We start from the raw sequence: 14,230 nt of genomic DNA, 5'->3' as shown, positions 1-14,230 counted from the left end.
GCCTCTCAGGGAAGTTTTCCAAGAGTCTCATAACAGTACACATTCTCTGAATTTTATTTACTGAGCCTGCTGGTTTTTCTAAGCTCTGAACTTCTTGAAGGCAGAGTATGCTTTGGTTATCTTTGTACCCTACAGTTTAGCATATTGTCAAATATTAGCTATATACTCATAACTTTAGGGAAATGGTTCTTCCCTGAAAGCTTTCTTTTCTTTTATTTTTTTAAAGATTTTTATTTATTTATTTGACAGGTAGAATTACAGACAGTGAGAGAGAGAGACAGGGAGAAAGGTCTTCCTTCTGTTGGTTCACCCCCAAAATGGCCACAACGGCCAGAGCTGCGCCGATCCGAAGCCAGGAGCCAGGTGTTTCCTCCTGGTCTCCCATGTGGGTGCAGGGCCCAAGCACTTGGGCCATCCTCCACTGTCCTCCCAGGCCACAGCAGAGAGCTGGACTGGAAGAGGAGCAACTGGGACTAGAACCCAGCACCCATATGGGATGCCGGCACCGCAGGCGGAAGATTAACCTAGTGCGCCACTGCACAACCCCCCCACCCCCCCAAGCTTTGCTCATCACATAAGCCACACAGGCAAGTTTTTAGCACAATCTAATCTGAGTCTGTTGGATGCTCCTGAAACACGGTGGCTAAGTAATTTTGTGATGAACACCCATCAGCAGTTTCTTATCTGCCTCTGTACTTCACAGGAGACGTGTTTCTCATTCATCTCCCTATTTGCAGGTGAACATAGGACCTCCCCCCTCTCTTTCTCAGGGTACAGAGGCATGTTTCTGTGTAGGTATAGAAAACTGGTTATAGCTTTGAGTAAGTTTGCAAGTAGCAGAAAATCCCACTGTGTGCCCTGTGTGTCACCTGGACCATCTGGTTCCGTGTTGTCCTGTGTGACTGAGAGGCTGGGATCTTACATCATATTGATCTTGCTTTTTCTGTGTAAATAATAAATTGTCTGAATCCATTTGGGATATTGACTCCTTACCAGCCAAATCTGAGGAAGAGCAGACAGCCAGTACAACAACTCCACTGGTGATCACTGTGACCCCATTAAATACCATGTAACTGCTTAGGGTCTGCCTGATTACTTGAGAGTAACTAAGTTGGTTGCTAAATAAAAAAAGTAATGGAAAACAAGAAAGTAGAGGAAATTTCGCCTATGATGAAATGAATGGAATCTCTAACTGTTGCATCAAAGATGTACCAGTCATGTGCCACTAGGCTTTACAAAATTGTGACAATAATTGAAAAGACTTTTAAAATAATTATACTAGGGGGAACAGCATTGTGGCTCAACGGTTGAGCCTCCACTTGCAATACAATAATCCCATAGGAATGCTGGTTCAAATACTGGGTGTTCCACTTCCAGTCCAGCTACAAGGGCTACTGATCCTGAGACAGGAGCAGAAGATAGCCCAATCACTTGGGCCCCTGCCACTCTTGTGGGGAACCCAGATGAAATTATGCATGCTGAGTTCTGGCTGTTGCAGCCATGTGGGGAGTGAAGCAGCAGTTGGAAGATATCTTTTACTCTCTGTCTCTCCCTCTCTCTCTTGTAACTCTGCCTTTCAAATAAATAAGCCTTTAAAAAACTATTATACTGGAAATGTATGAAAGAGTAGCAGAAGCATTATCATTGCCCTTTTACAATAATAGGTAGGTTAATAGGTATTCCATAACTGAAGGTTATAAAATATGACAAACATCAATAATGATTTCTATTTGTTTATAAAGTAGAATGACACCAGCTCTGAAGAGTATAGTATCTCTGGATAGACCCTATCATCTAGAACAGAATTTATCAATGTTTCTATAAAGGCCAGATAATCAGCATCTTATACTTCCAGGGCATATGATCTCTGTCATAACTACTCAGCTCTGCTGCCTACAGCACAAAATCTGGAGTTGACGAGACATAAACAAATGAGTGTGTCTGTGTTCAAAAAAAATTTTGTAAATAGTAAAATTTGAATTTTATGTAATTTCTATGTGATAAAAATAATATTTTGAGTTTTTCTACTAGTTAAAAATTAAAACAAATTCTTAGCTCTTGGGCAATACAAAATAGGTGCTGGACTTGATCTGGCCAATTAACCAAATTTCTGGTCTAAGGAATAGGACACTTCTTACTATCAGTGAATCTCTGAAATCTAACATTCATAAATTAAAGTTTGACATAGGGGAAAATGGGAAAGAATGAAATTTTACAATATAGAATTTACATACTTTATTTTCTGAGTCTGGATCAATTTGCTATTCTTATTTTTTTTTTATCTTATAGCTAATGGGAAGGTTAATCTTCATAAGTTGATAGATGGAGTGAAAGCTCTAACAGGTGAGAAGTTAATAAAAATCTAAGAGTATAAGTTTTGTTCAACATCCCTGTTTCTTTTGCAAATTGTCATTTATTTAATGTAGTGTTTTTTAATCTAATATGTTTAATTTCAAGGAGTTAGGTTTTAAATTATCTATATTTAGTATTAAAATTCAGATTCGTATCTTGGTAGCAAAATCTTTGTTGTTTGGATTTGACTTTAACATATTCCTATGTAAAGGAAAAGCAAATTCTAGATTAAATGAATGAATGAAAAAAAATAGTTTATATTAAAATATAGGTTATTTTTTATTTAAAGATGTTAAGAAACACTATCTGATATGATGACAATTATTTGGATAAGTCCTAATAAAATCTTTATTCTTTAGGAGATTTTTGTAAGCCTCATTTTCTTGGGTATTGATAGTCCACTTATGACTGTGTTATCTCTAGTAATATGACGTGGATCATTTTGCTAGAATGAAGGAAAAAAGATCTATTTACATAAATATAACTGATTATATATTTATTTAGGTATGTGTCTATGCTCTTTATCAAGCAATGAAGTTTCTGTGAAACAGGATAAGATGATTTTTTCATGTTTTGGAGTAGGGTCATCCTTAAAATTCTCATATTATTTCATTTTGTGTCTTTGAAGGAGGAGTTATCGATATCAGTGATGTGGAAAATATTCTGGGAAACATGGGGATAGATCTCACAGAAAAGGAACGGTTGAAGTTACTGAAAAATTTGCCAGCAGATGGTAGGAACTTAAAACACTAGTATAGCCTTTAAGATAACTTAGTATTATATGAGTAAATTTGTAAAAAGTATTAAAACATTTCTGTTTGTTGAAGAAAGAATATACATCTTAAATACTTAGTATGATCCTATTGTACCTTGAGAAGTTCTGTCTGTTTTAGAAATTAACAAAAGGAGGCTGGTGCCACGGCTCACTAGGCTAATCCTCCACCTGCGGCACTGGCACCCCAGGTTCTAGTCCCGGTCGGGGCACCAGATTCTGTCCCAGTTGCTCCTCTTCCAGTCCAGCTCTCTGCTGTGGCCCCGGGAAGGCACTGGAGGATGGCCCAAGTGCTTGGGCCCTGCACCCGCATGGGAGACCAGGAGGAAACACCTGGCTCCTGGCTTCGGATCAGCGCAGCACGCCGGCCGTAGCTGCCATTTAGGGGGTGAACCAATGGAAAAAGGAAGACCTTTCTCTCTGTCTCTCTGTCTCTCTCTATCACTGTCTAACTCTGCCTGTCAAAAAAAAAAAAAAAAAAAAAAGGAAAGAAAGAAATTAACAAAAGGAGCCAGTGCTGTGCCTTAAAAGGTTAAGGCCCTGCTTGCAGTGCTGGCATCCCATATAGGCACCAGTTTAAGTACCAGCTGCTCCACTTCCAATCCAGCTCCCTGTTGGTGTGCCTAGGAAAGCAACAGAAGATGGCCCAAGTCCTTGGGCCCCTGCCACCTTTGTGGGAGACCTGAAAGAAACTCCTGGCTCCTGGCTTCATTGTGGCCCACTCCTGGCCATTGCAGCCATTTAGAGAGTAAACCAGCAAATAGAAGATTTCTCTCTCTCTCTCTCTCTCTCTCTATCTATCTCTATCTCTATCTCTATCTCTTTCTCTCTGCCTTTCAGATAAATAAATAAATCTTTTAAAATTGACAAAAACATCAGTCATGAATTGTGTCATTAGGGGAAAATATTCATGTTTGAATTCCCTTTGAAAGACCAAAATAAGATAAGAATAAAAGAAAAATATGAGAGAATAGATCAATCAAAAAGAAATAATTATCCACCAGAATTTAGCTTCTATATTCTTACTGTACTGTTTCTAATTTGGCATTCCTAGGACACATAATCAATTGTATCTTCAAAAAATTCTGATTTTGTAGTTTACCTTAACAAATTTCTCCATGATACTCATATATCTTTGACCTAAATTGTGCGTTTTCTTAAAGCAGATGGAAAGATCTATCAAAATAGATTGATGAGTGGTTTGAAGTCTCTTAAAGGTGAGTGAGAATCATGATGAAATACAGAAAAATATGAGATTTCTCAAGCTTTTCATTTGTATTATACTTTATTCATATAATTGTGAATATTGTCACTGGTCATTATATGTTGATTTTATACTTATGTTCCTTCAAGGGGCCATTGTATTTGCTATCTTATTTTTGTGTCTTGTAAAGAAGGCTCATACTCTGTGGAATTTTTTTTCCACTTAGGGGAAACATAAATTAGCCTAAACTTGTAATGTTAAAAAAGGAGTAAGGATTGATTCCGTTATCCAGGGAGTTTGGTCATTAGTAGAAAAAAAAATCTGTATTTCTACACTGCCTGGCAAGGGGTCCATACAGCATTGTTCTTGATTCTCGGTGTAACTTAAAGGGAAGCTGTCACAATGTCCAGAACCCTTGGTGTCCTACAAATGAAGGAGGATGTCCTGAAATTCTTTGCAGCAGGAACTCACCTAGGTGGCACCAACCTTGCCTTCCAGATGGATCAGTATGTCTACAACAGGAAAAGTTATGGTATCTCCATCCTAAATCTCGAGAGGACCTAGGAGAAACTTCTGTTGTCACTTATGCCATTGAGAACCCTGCTGATGTCAGTGTTATATCCTCCAGAAACACTGGCCACAGGAAGTTTGCTGCCGCCACTGGAGCTACTCCAGTTGCTGGCTGCTTCATACCTGGAACCTTCACTAACCAGATCCAGGCAGCCTTCTGAGAACCATGGCTTCTGGTGGTTACTGATCCCAGGGCTGGCCCTTAGCCTCCCACAGGGGCATCTTATGTGAACTTATCTGCCATTGCTCTGTGTGACACAGACTCTCCTCTGTGCTATGTGGATGTTGCCATTCATGCAACAACAAGGAAGCCCACTCAGTGGGTCTGATGTGGTGGATGCTGGCTCAGGAAGTTCTTCACCCGCATGGTACCATCTCCCAGGAACACCCACGAGAGGTCATGCCTGATCTCTACTTCTACAGAGATCCTGAAGAAATTGAGAAAGAAGAGCAGGCTGCTGTTAAAAAGCCGTGACTGGGGTTGGTGCTGCGGCGCAGTGGGTTAAAGTCCTGGCCTGAAGTGCCGGCATCCCTTATGGGCGCCAGTTCTAGACCCAGCTGCTCCTCTTCCTATTTGGCTCTCTACTATGGCCTGGGAGGGCAGTGGATGATGGCCCAAGTCCTTCGGTCCCTGCATCCATGTGGGAGACCCGGAAGAAGCTCCTGGTCATCTGGGGAGTGAACCAGCAGATGGAAGACCTCTCTCTCTGTCTCTACCTCTCTCTGTAACTCTTTCAAATAAATAAAAATAAATTTAAAAAATCTCTTCTGAGATTATTTTAAAAAAAAATGTGACTGTAGAGGAATTTCAGCGTGAATCCATTGCCCTGGCTCCTGAGTTTACTACTACTCAACCTGAGATTGCAGATTGGTGTGAGGGTGTGCACGTGACCTCTGTGCCTATACAGCAGTTTTTTGCTGAAGACTGGAGTGCTCAGCCTGTCACTGAAGACTGGTCTACAACTCCCACTGCTCAGGCCACCAAATGAGTAGGATAACCACTGTGTTTTCTTAAACTGCTCTTCTCAGTCTCTGAAGCAAAAATGGAAATGAGGTTGATGGAAAATAAACAGTAGTTTCTACAGAAACAAAAAAAAAAGAAAAAATCTGAATGTTCAAATAGCAAAAATAAACTGTACCCAGTGGCAAAAAATACAAGATTTGTCATGTCCCCTATTTCATTGACCATATTATCTAGCCTAACTCCTATAAAATTGTGTTGACTTGTCCTTCAGACAAGGTTTATGTGAAGAAGTTTTACTTATTAAAGCCTCTGTTGATGCTATTTGTTATTTATGCCAAGTTTATTGAATCTGGGGTCTTGGTCCTTATGCTAAAATAAAAGGCACAATATTTAAGAATTAATAGTTTCATCGCTTTTATAAATTTCTTAAATTTTACTTTTATATTTATCTCTTTCACAAGGAGGGACAATTGATGTCAATAAATTGCACACAGTTCTGGGAAACATGGGCATGAGACTCACAGAAAAGGAACTGAAAGATCTGACACAGAAGCTATCAGTGGATGGTAAGCATTTGTATATACTGAGCCCCTCAGGAATATAAGAACTTTTAGACACTAATGTTTGATTAACTTTAAATTTCACTTGAAAGGTGGGAATACTGAAGCCTTTCCTAGCTTCCCTATTCACTTTTTGCAACTGATAAAGCTAACAGTTTTTCATTTTAGCTTGATAGTTATCTGATCCCAGAAAATGGACCTTGTGGCAGAAATTAGTATGCAGGTTTGTTGAAAAAACTCTTAAGACAATATCTGTAAGAGAATGAGGGAAACAAGATTGGACAAAGGAAGAAATTGAGTCGCAGTACAGTTGCTACAGAAGCCTCAGTTCATCCTACAGAGTGTAGACCTTTGTACCTTATATCCACCAGTCATTGGGTACAGACTACTCTCCAAAAAGGAATATAACCTTAGATGAGGCAACTTCCTTTGTGAGAAGACAATTCCTAGAGAGGGAATAAGCAGTGAGCCACCAGAAGTTACTAATTCTGACTGCTGGGGAAATGATAGACTTAGACAGAAGAGGAATAGCATCAACTACACCACTCTGATAAAATAATGAGAAAAGTGAATTTATATGTGGGACCAATCCTGATTGAATGAATCCATCTAGATTTGTAGTAGAAAATTCTCCTATTGATTCTTCCTATACTTCAAAAAACTAATAAAATTATAATTGGATAAGATTTTGATTAATAGGTAGATTTTGATCAAATGAAAATGGTCATTTTCTAATTAACAAGTCTCTGTGTCATAAAGTATTTTTATTACTTATTGGGGCTCCAGCAATTGAATGTAGAAACTTCATGTGACAGAAAAAAAAAAAAAAACCTCCTAAAGGTATTATATTTCCAACTTTGATCTCCTTGAATGGCCAGGGGCTTAGAGCCCTTGAGTTTACCAAAACAGGAAACAGCTTCTTGACTAGATATCTATCAGGAAAGAGTTGTACCACTATTACTAAAAGATAGTTTTTGCTACAAGTATCCCCTGAAGCAGATAATATAATTCCAAGATTAACAGTTAACCTCCCTTGTTTCCCATCATCTTTCTATCAGCGATACCTACTTACTTTCAGTGAATATGAAAGCGAAATTGTACTAGCATGCATGGGTCATGCCGTGCTAACTTTTCTACAGAAATTCATACTGTTCTAATTTGATTTTCCATATCCAGGAGGAAAAGCTACACCTCACGTGCTATACAATTGTTTTTAAAATGTCTTAACATTTTAGTGATTTTATTTCTTTAGTATATCTATCCAGTAGTGGGATTACTGGATCATAAGGCAGTTCTATTTCTACTTTTTAAAGAGATTTATGTATTTGAAAATCAGAGTTACACAGAGAAGAGAGGCAGAGAAAGAGAGAGAGAGAGGTCTTCCATCTGATGGTTCACTCCCCAATTGGCCACAATTGCTGGAGCTGCGCAGATCCAAAGCCAAGAGCTTCTTCCAGGTCACCAGTGCAGGTGCAGGGGCCCAAGGACCTGGGCTATCCTCTACTACCTTCCCAGGCCATAGCAGAGAACTGAATCAGAAGTGGAGCAGCTGGGTCCCAAACCAGTACCCATATAGGATGCTGGCACTTCAGGCCAGGGCGTTAACCTGCTGTGCCACAGCTCTGGCCCCTCTACTTCTACTTTTTAAAACAAAATCTCCATATTGTTTTCTTTTTTAAAAAAGATTTATTTATTTATTTGAAATTCATAGTTACACAGAGAGAGGAGAGGTGAGGGGTGAGAGGGGTTTTCCATCCACTGGTTCACTCCCCAGATGGCTGCAATGGTTGGAGCTGCACTGATCTGAATCCAGGAGCCAGGAGCTTCCTTCAGGTCTCCCAGATGGGTGCAGGGGCTCAAGGACTTGGACCATCTTCTACTGCTTTCCCAGGCCATAGCACAGAGCTGGATCGGAAGAGGAGCAGCCGGGATTAGAACTGGTGCCTATATGTGAGGCTGGCACTTCAGGTGGCAGCTTTTCCCACTACGCCACAGTGCCAGACCCTCCATATTGTTTCCTGTTTTGACTGTACTCACTTTACATGCCCACCAACAAAGTATAAAACTTCCCCTTTAGGGTGCTGGCATTGCGGCATAGCAGGTAAAGCCATTGTTTGTAGTGCCAGCATCCCTTATGAGTGTCAGTTTGAGTCCTGGCTTCTCCACTTCCAATCCAGCTCTCTGGTATGGCCTGAGAAAGCAGTACAAGATGGCCCAAGTCCTTGGGCCCCTGCACCAGCGTGGGAGACCTGGAAGAAGCTCCTGGCTCCTGGCTTCAGATAGGTGCAGATCCTGCCATTTTGGTCAATTGGGGAGTGGACCAGCGGATGGAAGACCTCTCTTTCTCTCTCTCTCTCTCTCTCTGCCTCTCCTTCTCTCTCTGTGTACATCTAACTTTCAAGTAAATGAATAAATATTAAAAAAAAAACAGTTCCCCTTTCTCTACATCCTCATCAATATTTGTTACTTTTTGTCTTTTTGATAATAGCTATTCAGTCTAGAGTTAGGTAAGATCTTGTCTTCATTTGCATTACTTTGATAGGTAGTGATAGTGAACATATTTTCATATATTTTTGCCATTTTCACTTCTTCTTTTAAAAAGTGTCTATTCAGTTGCTTTTTAAAAAAGATTTATATATTTATATGAAAGTGTTACAAAGAGAGAGAGGAGAGCCAGAAGGGAGAAGGAGGGAGGGAGGAAGGGAGAGAGAGAGAAAATATGCTTCTATCTGCTGGTTTACTCTTCAAATAGCTGCAAGGACCAGAGATGAGTCAGGCCAAAGCCAGGAGCCAGGAGCTTCATCCATGTCTCTCACATGGGTGGCAGGGGCCCAAACACTTGAGCCATCTGCTGCTTTTCCCAGGCCATTAGCAGGGAACTCGATTGTAAGAAGAGCAGCCAGGACTCAAACCAGCACCAATATGAAATGCTGGCATGGCTAGTGGTGGCTTTACCCACCACAGCCCATTCAGAATCTTTGTTAAGATTTCTTAACTTGGTTATCTTTTTCTGTTCTTGAGGTTCGTTGTTGTTATCGTTGTTGTTATTTTTCCCTTTATATTCTGGATATTGATCCTTGGTTGGACATTTGCAAATATATTCCCCCATTTTCTCTATTGTCTCTTCACCCTGGTTTATTTATTTGAAAGGTAGAGAGACAGGACTAGAGATATAGAGACAAACAAACTATGTCAAAAGACTGGCAAAGCCACCACCTGCAAATACACCACCAAATACAGGTTATATGTGATGCCAGCATCCCATATGGGAGCCAGATTGAGTCCCAATTACTCTGCTTCTGATCCAGCTCTCTGCTAATGCACCTGAGAAAGCAGTGGACAACCCAAGTGTTTAGGCCCCTGCACCCAAATGTGAGACCTGGAAGAAGCTCCTGGCTCCTGGCTGTGACCTTACCTTGCCCCGTCTGTTGCGGCCATTTGGGGAGTGAACCACAGGATGGAAGATCTCTCTGTCTCTCCCTGTTTCTCTCTGTAACTCAGACTTTCAATAAATAAATCATTCTTTAAAAAAAATCATAAGTCCTGTCTTCTGTTCGATCTATTTTGTTGTTGAAGCCCTCAGATGTACTATTTATTTCTTTGACTGAAGCTCCAAGATTTCTGATTGATCTTTTTTTTTATTTTTTTTATTTTTTATTTTTTTGACAGGCAGAGTGGACAGGGAGAGAGAGAGACAGAGAGAAAGGTCTTCCTTTGCCGTTGGTTCACCCTCCAATGGCCGCCGTGGCCAGCATGTTGCGGCCGGCGCACCGCGCTGATCCAATGGCAGGAGCCAGGAGCCAGGTGCTTTTCCTGGTCTCCCATGGGGTGCAGAGCTAAAGCACCTGGGCCATCCTCCACTGCACTCCCTGGCCACAGCACAGAGCTGGCCTGGAAGAGGGGCAACCAGGACAGAATCCGGCGCCCCGACCGGGACTAGAACCCGGTGTGCCGGCGCCACTAGGCGGAGGATTAGCCTAGTGAGCCGCGGCGCCGGCCTGATTGATCTTTTTAACGATTTCTGTTTAATTTCTCAAATATATCATGCATTGTTTTCTTCATTTATTTGAATTATCTACCTGTATTCTCTTGCGTCTTCTTGAGTTTTGTTAGTGTCATTATTTAAAATTCTTTTTCAGGCATTTCATAGATTTTTTAAAAAATCAAGATCTATTTCTGGAGAACTATTGTATTACCTTGAAGGTTTCATTCTTCCTTGCTTCTTCATGTTTCCTGTGTTGATGTCTGTGTTGCTGTAACTGTTTCTTCTTCTTTATGTAGTAAATTTCATTAGAAAAGACTTTTTCATCTAGGTGGGATATGGAGCATCAGTGGGTATTTGCTTTGGCTTTGGTTTTATGTGAGCACAGAGGTGTAACCACTGTGTGATTTCCTCAGTTGTAATCAATGTCAGTAGTTTGAGTACTATAATTATTTAGACTACAGGAGTTCACAGGGGTAGTGGTATGGCTTTGCATTGGACATGGGCTTCCAAAGGTGAGTGTCCTTGGGCCCCACAGTCAAATGCCAATCACACTGGTGTTTGTGATGGCAGTGCCACATTCCTGGTTTTGTAAGACATGTAGGAGGTCATCACTAGGTCCCACAGTGATGACCTAAGTGATGTCAGAGCTTAAGGCATTGATAACAATGGCCCTGGGATGTGGATGGTCCTTCCCCAGGTCTTTCTGGGAAGATGTGGGTAATGCAACAATAGCCTCAGTACAAGCACCGGAAGATATGGAGGGTCTGATATCCTGTTTCCCATAGGGCAAATACAAGTTATGCTTGGTATTGTGAACTGGCAGGCATAGACCTGGAGAAGCAGAATGCATATAGGGCCTTCCCCAACTCCCACAGATGAGCACAGACGACTCTGGAGAATCTAGCATCAACAGTCACAGTCTGAGTGCTATAGGACACAATGAAGACCTTATCCAGCACCCACTGGGCAAGCGCAGATGACTCTGGGAATTGTGAACTGGCAGCAGCTGTAGTCCTGAAGGAATATGATGCTGATAGAACTTTCCCTAGTCCCATGGGAGAGTATGAATGTACCCAGGGTTTATAGAGCCAATAGTTATAACCCCAAAGCTGCAGAACATGGAGCATTCTTTATTCAGATCCCACAGGTTACGCCAGGAATAGCATACTGGCATCTGCAGAAGTGGAAATATGGGATGATGTGTCCTTTCTGAGGTCCCACAGGGTAAATGCAGATGACTCTAGGGATTGTTGCCCAATAGCCACAGGTTGCAGCAGTAAACTTACCTAGGTTCCATGGGGTCAGTGCCAGTTATGCTGGGGATCGAGCAATGGCAGCCATGAACCTGTAGCTGTAGGACACAGATGGAGCTTTCTCAACATCCCATGGGATGAGCATGGATGACTCAGGGTGTTATAAGACTAACAATCACAGTCTCAGAGTTTCAGGATACAATGGAGGATCTTACCCAGGGTGAGTGCAGGTAACTCTGGGGCTTATAACACCACCAACTGCAGTCTTTTTTTTTTAAGATTTATTTATTTATTTGGAAAAGTTACAGAGAGGCAGAGGCAGAGAGGGAAAAGTCTCCCATCCACTGGTTTACCCTCCAAATAACTACAACTGCTGGAGCTGGGCTGATCTGAAGCCAGAATCCAGGAGTTTCTTCTGGGTCTCCCACACAGGTGTTGGGGTGGGCCCAAGGACTTAGGCCATCTTCTACTGCTTTCCCAGGCTTTAGCAGAGAGCTGGTTCAGGAGTGGAGCAGCTGAGACTTGAATTGGCACCCATATATGATTCCAGCACTGCAGAGAACAGCTTTAGCTTCTAGGTCATGGCACTGTCCCCACCAGCTGCAGCCTCACCGCTGTAGGAGGCAGAAGGGACTGTTTCAGCTCCCACTGAATAGCCACTGTCCTAAATCTGTGGAACTCAGATGGGATAAGGCTTGTACTCCTGCAGCGGTGAGCATGGATCTGTGGAATGCAGATAGGGCCTTCCCCAGGACCAAGGTGAGCACAGTTGATGCTAGGGCTTGTGCTTGGTCAGCCTCAGTCCCTGAGCCAGGAGACATGGAAAGGAGCTTTCCCAGTTCACGATGGACAAGCAAGGGTGACCAGGAAGCTCATGTATTGGCTACTGAGAGCTCTAAGCTATGAGCCACAGAGGGGAATTTCCTATGTCCCTTTGGGGTTTGTGTGCCAGAGGCTGTAGGCCCTGAATCACGAGAGACAGAGGAATACTTCTCCAGGATCCACAGGGACAAGCAAGGATGACACTGGGATTTGATCCCTGGCTATAGAGAACCTTGAGCTGTGAGACATGGAGAAGGACTTCCCCAGTTCCTGGCAGGGCTTGTGTACCAGCTACTGTTCTCCAGATCTTGCAGAGTGAGCAAGCATGACTCTCGAGCTTACACACAGCAGTGCTGCAGCTGCAGGATACAAAGGGGCCTGTCCTCAGCCCCATGAGGTGTATCAGTTCCAGAGGCTTCTGGCAGTGTCCAGTGCTACCAACTGAAACCTAAGACAGAATGGAGTCCAGCAATGGCTGTGCTGTGGCAGCTCTCCAGACTGCATTTAAAGCCTGTGGGCACTGAGGAATTCTATTGCTAGGGCTGTTGGTCTGCAGTGATGCTGGTGATAGGGATCACGGTTTTCTAATTACTTTTCCTGGGAATGTAGAGTTCTCCCCTGGCCAGGCACCTGGAGTAGGAGTTGCAGTATGCTTTGTTCTGGTTTTCTAAGTCTCCATGCTGCTTAGGGCTTCCATCACCTTTTTACTGAAGTTCTCTCTCAGTGAACTGTCCAGAAATTGGATCGTAAGTCTTCTAAAATAACCATTAGTGAGACTTTCTTGCATTCTCTATTTAAATTGCTACAGCACCCTTTTCAGTATTCTTCATGCTTTTTCTCAGATTTATTTTTCTTCCTGGTACCTACCATCGTTTTTTAAAAAACTAAAAGTTTTATTGTTTGAAAGGCAGATTGACAGATAAAGAGAGAGAGAGAGAGATCTTCTATCCACTGACCACTCCTCAAATGCCCACAAAAACTGTAGTTGTACCAGAACAAATAAAGGAGCCCAGAACTCCATCCAGGTCTCCCATCTGGGTGACAGGACCCCAAGAACTTGAAGCGTCATCTGCTGCCTTCCAGGTACATTAGCAGGGAGCTGGATCAGAAGCAGAGGCAGAACTTGATTCCAGGCACTCTGATGAGGATGCGGACGTCTCAAGTTGCAGTTTAACCTGGTGCACCACAGTACTCCCTCCAGTTAAAATATGCTATATATTCTTTCATTTCATTACTGTTTCATTAGTATTTATAACTGTGGGTTACACAATAGGTATTACCAAATATTTATTGCATTAATATAAATCTGTTGACCTTCTACAACATACAAATTCCAGTTCAATTGAGTAAATTACACCACAGGTTATTCATAACTTAAACATATAGCACAAAGTTGTAAATTATTGAAGTAAAAATTAAAATTTTAATAAATTATATGTGGACTGAACAGATAATCTTTGAAATCCAGTTGAAACAAGGATAGGATAAGAACCTTATCAGGGTCTATTTCATCCACATTGCCAAAGTATCCAATCAAGAAAAACAATTCTATAGAAAAAGTAACTTACAATTCAATTTTTTCTGCTATGTATGTGATTCGCTAACTCAGAAGATACAAAAGTAATGTTATCATAGTCACTTTAACATTTAGAACTATCCTTCCTTCTCCATGATCTTGAGAGAAAGTTTTTAAAATGTGAAATTATATAAAATTCAAGCATATTTTGGAAAATTAGTATAGTCTTTTG

General features: G+C 41.6%; 1 protein-coding gene across 1 annotated transcript in view; it reads left to right on the top strand.

Moving 5' to 3' along the window:
• LOC100354814 (uncharacterized) overlaps window positions 1-14,230 on the top strand; it is a 279,056-nt gene that overhangs the window by 206,176 nt on the left and 58,650 nt on the right. The window contains exons 42-45 of the mRNA XM_089318019.1: window positions 2,290-2,343; window positions 2,981-3,085; window positions 4,288-4,341; window positions 6,324-6,428. Of these exons, the coding sequence (XP_089174145.1) occupies window positions 2,290-2,343; window positions 2,981-3,085; window positions 4,288-4,341; window positions 6,324-6,428 (318 nt within the window). The remainder of the gene's footprint in view (window positions 1-2,289; window positions 2,344-2,980; window positions 3,086-4,287; window positions 4,342-6,323; window positions 6,429-14,230) is intronic.

Source organism: Oryctolagus cuniculus, chromosome 17, assembly GCF_051225735.1.
Source record: "Oryctolagus cuniculus isolate XC-2025 breed Fujian yellow rabbit chromosome 17, ASM5122573v1, whole genome shotgun sequence".
Classification (NCBI taxonomy): domain Eukaryota; kingdom Metazoa; phylum Chordata; class Mammalia; order Lagomorpha; family Leporidae; genus Oryctolagus; species Oryctolagus cuniculus.
The sequence above is the reverse complement of the archived record's forward strand: the minus strand, read 5'-3'. Positions and strand labels throughout refer to the sequence as shown.